Genomic DNA, 8,291 nt, shown 5'->3' on the forward strand with positions numbered 1-8,291 from the left:
GAGTTAAAGCAGTTTCACGAGTAAAGTTAATAGTTGACAAAAGCAAATTAGAAGGACCCTGAAATTAGTCTTCCTTAACTAGGTAGGATTTGCCTCACCTATCTTTACTAACCCATTTCCCCATCCTCAAAGCCAAAAAGAATGTGGAGATTGGCCTACATTTTAATCCTTTTCTAGTTCAGACAGAAGTCATACTGTACAGTCTTTGATTTTAGGCACCAGCACAAAGTAAACTCCTAAAATCAACTATTCACTTACAAAGGAAAGGAGGGAGGTGGTTCTGGGAATTAACCCAGCAGCAAGTCATTCCAATCTTCCTGTTAATGAAAAACCGTTTAAAAAACTGGCTAAAACATTAATAACTTCCAAAAAATCCTTCAAAAATTGAGTTTTAATTTCCAATTAATGAACTTGAAGAATTTTGAAAGAATCTGGTATAATTTATAGAAGACAGAGCTTTACCAGTTCACATACGATCCATCATATTTTGTATTCAATAACAGCCCTACTGATTTCATCACGGCATATACTTCAGAGCCTCATCTTTCAGAAGGGCTCACTGAAAATCCAACGCATTAGCAATTTATCAGTCATCTACAGGGTATTCCTGGATGGCAGCTGTGGTCATGTGGCAAGTTGAAATATTCCAACCTCAAACACAGGAAAACAGAGGAATAAATGACACATGATGGTATATACTAAGGCAGCAGGTAAGTCATTCTTCACCTAGATCAACAGCTGCCAATAAAACTGTGTGAATGGGTCTGTTCTAGTTTAGCTAATGAACCTGCCACTGAGCTGAGAGAGGGAGATAAGAACTGTGCCTGCAATTCTAGCTGACAAATCCATTAGATTTTCATAAGGCAAATAATGTGGAAAGTTAGAACAGAATTTCTAGAACCATTTATCCTGTGATGTTGTAAAATCAAAGTACTACTTTATTAAATGAGTTATTTTACACAATATGAACATCAATATAATTACAATTGTAAAAAAATTTTTTATAACAAGGATGGACTGATTTTCAGATTTCCAAATCAGAGTCAACTGTACATTTACACAGAATTGTCTTTGCATGAAGCCCAAAAGGGAACAGCATAAAAATGAGTGTTTCTGTAGCCCCTTTATTTTTGCTGATCAACAGTTTGTTAGAAAAGCAGCTGCAGGTTTGTTACCTAAGGTCTGAGACAGTAGAAGAGTCAAAGGTGTCATGAATTCACCTATAAAACATAAATGAAATATGTAGTGAATGTAGTGAGTTGCACAAATACAACTTATATGCATTTCAAATGTCTAAGAAAAATGCACCACATGCAAAGGTATCAAGTTAGTCTGACACATCTGTCAATGATTTTATAAACAAATCTTTGATGAATTTACTATGAAAAGAAATAATTATCTCACACCATCACGACCTTAGAGAAAACAAAGAACACAAAACCAAACACACAGATTATTTTCAAGCAACTCTCAAGTTTACACACTATATGCTTCTATTTGCCAGGTGTCCTAATGCACTAAGCTCTGTTAGACACCAGAAGTAAAATACCTGCCCCAAAGCACTCAGGAACATTGTTCTGCATCATTTCTGGGGAGCAAGACCCTCAAATGCCTTTGTAATAGTTATTTTCTTTAAGCTGGTAAGTCTCTTCCATTCTTGCACCACAGTTGGCCAGCATCGCATCATCTCCCCATTTTGGGCTACAGTTTAAACTTGGGTGTTTCAAAAGCAGTGGGAAGATCAAACTGGTTTGGAAAATGGGCTTTTAACAATTGTAAAAATAAACATTAACTTAAAAGGGGAAGGAATAAAATCTCAGCTGGAAAGTACACATTAATTTCACAGTCAGAGAAGATAATTTTGCTCTGTTACAACCTTGACATTAACGAAGGAAAACACAAAAGGTCAATTACCTGTAAACAACTTTATGCCTGAACATCAGCCAATTCTGGAGGAAGTGGAGTCTTAGGATGCTTGCTTTCAAAGTGCTGCTTGAAGGTCTTAGGGTCTGGCATTTGTGTCTAATTAAAAATACGGAGAAAAAAAAGAACTTGAATTTCATGAAATAAAAAATGTGTTAACTTTTCAAATCCTGAACCTGCTTATGATAGACAATTATCTCAAAACACTTTTTAAGTTCCTGCAACCAGTGGCTGGCATATGAAAAAGGACCTTGTAACAAAGAGATTCCTAATGTATCACAGTATTTCACATATGAAGAAAGGGTGGGTCACACAGAATGAAGTATTCTGCTTGTCTGATTAACAGCAAACAGGTAACATTTACTTAAAATGTTATGCTAAACAGGTTACCTCAATTCTCAGAACCTTCCTACAGTAATCTTAAATTAGTTCCTACTATCCTCTCTCATTTCACAGGATAAGGAAACTAAAACCTAGAGTGTAATTTGCACAAGACCTGTTTTAACCTAGTACTAGTACTTCAGTTCTCAAATGCTACACTATACCAACTTCCCTAGGCAAGGACCTTCAATTATTTACTTTAGCCCATTTGATTAAACAAAACATGAAAAAAAAAGTTTTTGCTGTTTTGAGTTTTTAAATAGGCGAACGGCTAGTACTTTTACGTCAAAGTATTTATTCATCAGTAATTTAATGAAATTTACATTTACCCTGCCTCTTTCCAAACAGAATCTAAAGTTGCTCGGTTTCATTATTTTGAGTATATCAAAGCTTAGTATGAACAAGGCATTTAACGTAATAGATTTCCTCTCTTAATGAGAATTTTTATGTAGTCAGGAACTTCTACTTCATCAGTAATGCCTTCAGACGATGAACTTTACTCTTGGAATCATGTTTTACTGAGAGCCCTTCCCATAACCGTACCCAGGTATAAGGCTTTGGGAAAAAATACATTATACATATGGTATCTGTAAGCATAGTATTTGATCAACCTATGTATTTTTTCTTTTGGGACTTCCAGTCACTAACTTTAAGGGTGCTAAGCTTAAGCAAAAAAAAGCAAGAAAGAGACTCTGACTTTGAATTAAAGAAAAACTTTTTACTTTTTCAAGATTTTATTTATTGAATGAGTGAGCAAGCGAGCAAGCACAAGTCGGGTATGGGGCGCAGAAGGAGAAGCAGACTCCCTGCTAAACAGGGAGCCTGACACGGGGCTCAATCCAAGGACCTGGAGATCATGACCTGAGCAGAAGGCAGACATTTAACCGACTGAGCCACCCAGGCACCCCAAGAAAAACTTCTCTGAAAGGCAGTGTGGTATAGTGGTCTGGAGGGTGGGCTCTGGAACAAGACTGCCTGGGTTCAGATCCCAGCTCTTCTTTGTACTAGCTAGATCACTGTGCACAAGTTATTTAATGCCCATGACTCAGTTTCTTCTTCTGTAAAATGAGAACAAAAAGTCCTTTATCTCATAGGGTGGTTAAGTGGATTAATGGGCTCATACCTGTAAAATACCTGATAAGCACTTGACGGTAGTTATGACTATTCTTCAAATGTAATAACAGGCATTAATTCTAGTAAAAGCTCTCAATGTCAATATACTCCATATAGTTTTACAGACATCCCACTACGAATTTAGGGAAGAAAAAAGTCAACTCATAACCAGAGATATTTCACTTGTATCCTGCGTAGCTGTAAACTAAGAATATAGATCTGGGGGCGCCTGGGTGCTCAGTGGGTTAAGCCTCTGCCTTCGGCTCAGGTCATCTCAGGGTCCTGGGATCGAGCCCTGCATCAGGCTCTCTGCTCGGCAGGGAGCCTGTGTCCCCCTCTCTCTCAGCCTGCCTCTCTGCCTACTTGTGATCGCTGTCAATAAAATCTTTTAAAAAAGAGAAAAAAAAAAGGAAAAAAAATGTAGAACTGATTTCCTTACAAAGTTCAAAGTGCAGTATCCGCCCTGAAGACATCTTTATTCTAAATGAGGACAGGGACTTTGCTTTGTTCACTCCCTTTCCCAGATACCTGGAGAACTATGCCTGGCCATAGGAGCCATTCAGAAAAAAAAAAAAAAAAAAAAAAAAAAATCTGTTTAATAGACAACTGAATATAGACCTCTAAAATAGCCAATTCTTCAATCTACTATTTATTTTGCCATAGTTGCAAAATTGTAACCTATATAAAACCAATATCTAAAGAAAGAACTGTCCACAGGAAAACGGTCTTTCACTTCCCCTTACCCTACAAACAGTGCAGGTATATATTAAGGCAGCTTTGGCAGCAGCCTTTTGGTCATGTCCTTGTTTCTTCTTTTGTCCAGCTTGCTTTTTGGCATTTTTCTGCTGAGACTGAATCTTCTGCTGTCCACGAGCCATATCTAAAAACAGAACTTGAGGCATTAGAGTGATTAACACAGAGTAACCTAAGTATGGTAACACTCTCAGAGTTGAAGACTTAAATTTTATAGAGGGATCTATGAAAATGTGTGGCTTTTCAAATTCTCGCATACAATGCTAGTAGAGAATTAATACAACCACTGTGGCAAACTGGTAGTTATCTACTCTATAACCCAACAATTTTACTCTCAGTATATATCTAACAGAAATACGAATGTACATAGACATCCAAACAGTACAAGAAAGTTCACAGCACCGGTTTCCAAAACTGGAAACAACCCAAATGCCAGTTCCTAGTAAAATGGATATGTAACTTATGGTGTATTTATACAATGGAATACTACACTGCATTCAAAAAGGAACTGTTACAAGTAACAACATGGTTGTATCCAATGTTAAGAGAAAGAAACCAGATACAAAGAATATAGGTTGTATAAAATTTAAAACAGGCAAAGCTAATCTAGGAGATACTGACTGGGGAGAAAAGGGCAGGAGGGAGGATCTATGGGGTGGTGATATGTTCTCTATCTTGATCTGGGTAATGCTTATACAATGTGCTCACTTGTGATAATTCATCGAGCTGTACATCTGAGATTTGTGCACCCTACTATACATAATCTTCAAAAATTTACCAGAGAAGCTTAGTGCCTTTACCCAAGCATTTGCCTGATCACTTTTCAAAGTACCTTCCCTTTCTGGTTTTCACTGTTGTGAATTAAGACTTTTACAAATTTAAGAGAAATAAAGGCTGTCATCTAAAGCTTCTGAAGGAAATCCTAAGAGCAATGGGAACTGTTCTCTTAAATACTTCAGGTTCCATAAAAACTACTGTGCTATCCTAAATCCTCCTAAAAAATTGGTCTTTGCAGCGTTGCTGGGGAAATTATTAAACAAAATTAAATCAGTTTCCAGTTGAGGGAATGAACCTTGTAAAAAAGGTAGAGATACTTTTACTTTTTACGAATAGTCTTAAATGAAGCAAAATGGGTTAAAAATTGTTACTGAAAATGTTACTTCTACTTCTTCATTAAAATTAAAGACTTCTCAAATCAATCAACAGACTCTTAACTATAGAGAACTGATGATTCCCAGAGGGGAGAAGGGTGGAGGGATGGGTGAAATAGGTGATGGGGATTAAACAGAAGACTTATGATGAGCACTGAGCATGTATAGAACTGTGGAATCACTATATTGAATACCTGAAACTAATACAACACTGTATGTTAACTATACTGGAATTAAAATAAAATAAAAATATAAATAAAATCTTCTATTAGACAACATGAACTAAAACTGCTCATAAGGAGTCTATGGGCACCAAAGGCTTTTTAAATATATTGAAATTGAGTCCTATGTACAATTCCTATATATACCTTTGACTAGCACTGCAGTTAAGTTTTAAGCTTTTAAATCATTGTGGGATATGAACATAAACTGGCACTAGATCACCTTTACAAGAAAACAGGGCTGGCTTTTTTTTCTGACTAAAACCCTAATTAGTTAATAGATATAAAGTCAAAGCATTTCATACAAACACACAGGCCTCTCCCAAAAAGAAAAAGGGAAACTGACAAAATAAATACACTGCCTGGGCAAATTCTCCACTAGTATTTAACACAAAATTGAAAGTTAAATAAAACATACAAGAGGATCAATGCCTTTTTAAGAAGTCAGTTGAATAGTTCAACAAACTATAAAAATTTTTAGTATGCTAGCCTAGTTTATTCCCAAATAATAGTAAATATTACCAGATGTGTTACTCCTTGAAAACTAAATTACCATTTTAGTTTTCATAAAGCCAAATCTTTATTAATCCCAAGTCAAATGTTATGATTCTTTTTAAATGTATATTTAAGTACAAATGGTATGGCAAGCATGCGGAACCTAGTCCCACAGAAACAGATTTGAATACTTAAGTATCATTTGGATGATAATAGGTATTCAATCTTTACATATCCCAATATTTCATAACATCTTTTTATTAGTACCTTCTGTCAGAATACTTCAGTCCTCTCATGCATCTGAACTCTTCTACACAATGTCTGCTACACATGCTAACATAATGATTTTGTGGGTAACCTCAACTATTTTATGCCAATTCCAGAAGTTTCTTTGATAATTACAAGATATTAACTATTTTGTTACCATTTTCTTGCAGTGATCTGTACAATGTAATGAGATACACAACATTATTTTTAACTTTTCCATTTAGGGCTTCTCCTAAAATATAACATTACACAATAGATTTAACCCATTTTCCATTGCCATCTAACAGTAACAAATAAAACCATAAAAGCTTTAATAAGTGAAGACTGGTAGCTTATTCTTATTTTTAAAACCGAAAACCCTGTAAAGGAAATCGAATCAACAGTCTAAACGCGTGGGGTAGGCCCCTAACTTCTAACAACTCACTGCATTGATTTCCTTTCTGAAAGCAGAAATGCAAACGAACAAGCCACCTGCTTTTGGACAGCTCAACTCTGGGATTACTCGCAGGCCAATCGAATTTTCTACAAACTCTTAAGCACTTCTTGATTATACACAACTGAGGGCCAACAAGTCATTTACAAACACCTTAAACGCAGGTTTTTTTAAATGTAACTCTTCGTGTGGCTTAGAGGGCTGCAAAGAGGGAAGGAGAAGAATAGAGTTCTAAAATGAAGAGCTCTTACAGGAGGCAACAAGTAAGTATTGCCTCCAAAGATCCTCTCAAAACCAAAAACAACGGAGTAAAAAAAGATTTGGGATTCAGGAAGTAGGATCATTCTCCGTAACTATCTGAAACGAGGAGGCCCAGGCAGTGATCCACATCCTGACCCTAGCTTTTAACTACATCCTTTCGGGGAGGGAAGAGGAAAGCACCGGGAGTAAGATCTATTTCGCCCAACACTTGACCAACCCCAGCGGCAGCCCGGCCCACCTTCCCTTCCTTCCCAGCCCGCCTCTCCCGCGTCGGGGAGCCCCTTCCTCGGTCCGGCCACGCAGCCCCCACCTACCCGCCACTCCTCACCGACCCCGGCCCGAGACGCGCCTCCCGGAGGCTCTGGCTGCCCCAAACCCGGCCTCTTCGGCCGCGGGGAGCCCCGGCCTCGAGAAACCGACCAGCTGCTGTCGCCAAGGGGTAAGGTTACCGCTCCGCGCCACGGCCGCCGGCGGCCTGCAACCCGGCCACCTGCAGGGCCTGGCAGGCGCCCGAGCTCTCCCTCCAGCCCGCGGCCCGCGCCGGGACAAGACGGGCCCGGCCGCCGCCTGGGAGGCGGGGAGGCCGGCGGCCCCTCGCGACCCGCCGCGACCTCGCCGCCAGGCCCCCACCCCGGCTCCCGGACGTCCTGCGGCGTCAGCGCCGCCCCCACAGCCGCTCACCCGGGCCGGGACAGTCTTGCGTCGGAGAGACCGCGCAGCGCGAGAGGGCCGGGGGAGGTGGCCGCAGGGAGAGGAACGGGGAGAGCGCCCAGCACCGCTTCGGCCTCCTCCACCCGCCAAGGAGGGGAAAGAGGAGAGCACAACAGCCCGCGCCTCGCACCCGCCGCCGCCGCCGCGCGCGCCCGCCGCCGCCTCAGCCTCGGGGGAGGCCACTACGCTCGTGCCCGCGCACGCCGCGCAACTCTCCCAGTCGCCCCAGCGCCCGCCTGCTCTCGCCGCCCACGCGCCTTCCTGCTGCGGCCGCCTCCCGCGCCCCTCCCCTGCTCGCACGCCTGCGCCCTTTCCGGTCGCGCGGGCCAATGGCAGCGCGCCCCTATTACATAAGCGTCAGGGGGCGGGGCCTGACGGCGACGGCGGCCCCTACGAGAGGGAAACTGCAGGGGACGTCGCCCTCTGTCCCCGGCGCCCCTCCCCTCCCGCGTGCTCTATCTCGGCGGCTTCGGCCGGCCCCGGGAGCCGCGTGATCCCGGTCCTGCTGGGTGACGGCCTGCGGCGTGTTTCACAAGCCGCTTGCCAGCTCACTCACTAGGGCGGCGGCCCGGCCTCGGTCCC

General features: G+C 41.6%; 1 protein-coding gene across 3 annotated transcripts; it reads right to left on the bottom strand.

Moving 5' to 3' along the window:
* Positions 1–915: 915 nt before the first annotated feature.
* On the bottom strand, positions 916–7,965 carry ZNF706 (zinc finger protein 706). 3 transcript variants are annotated; one of them, XM_059394939.1, is made up of 4 exons: positions 7,840–7,965; positions 4,161–4,297; positions 1,915–2,022; positions 916–1,220 (listed from the first exon to the last, which is right to left on the bottom strand). In XM_059394939.1, the coding sequence occupies exons 2-3, from the start codon at positions 4,293–4,295 to the stop codon at positions 1,927–1,929; spliced, it is 231 nt and encodes a 76-aa protein (XP_059250922.1). In that variant the 5' UTR covers positions 4,296–4,297; positions 7,840–7,965; the 3' UTR covers positions 916–1,220; positions 1,915–1,926. The 3 variants fall into 3 exon arrangements, with proteins under 3 accessions (XP_059250922.1, XP_059250920.1, XP_059250921.1); XM_059394937.1 differs by having other exon boundaries at positions 7,680–7,959; XM_059394938.1 differs by lacking the exon at positions 7,840–7,965 and adding an exon at positions 7,313–7,558.
* Between the last annotated feature and the right edge of the window lie 326 nt (positions 7,966–8,291).

The sequence above is a fragment of the Mustela nigripes genome, chromosome 3 (genome assembly GCF_022355385.1).
Source record: "Mustela nigripes isolate SB6536 chromosome 3, MUSNIG.SB6536, whole genome shotgun sequence".
In the NCBI taxonomy this organism is placed as follows: Eukaryota; Metazoa; Chordata; class Mammalia; order Carnivora; family Mustelidae; genus Mustela; species Mustela nigripes.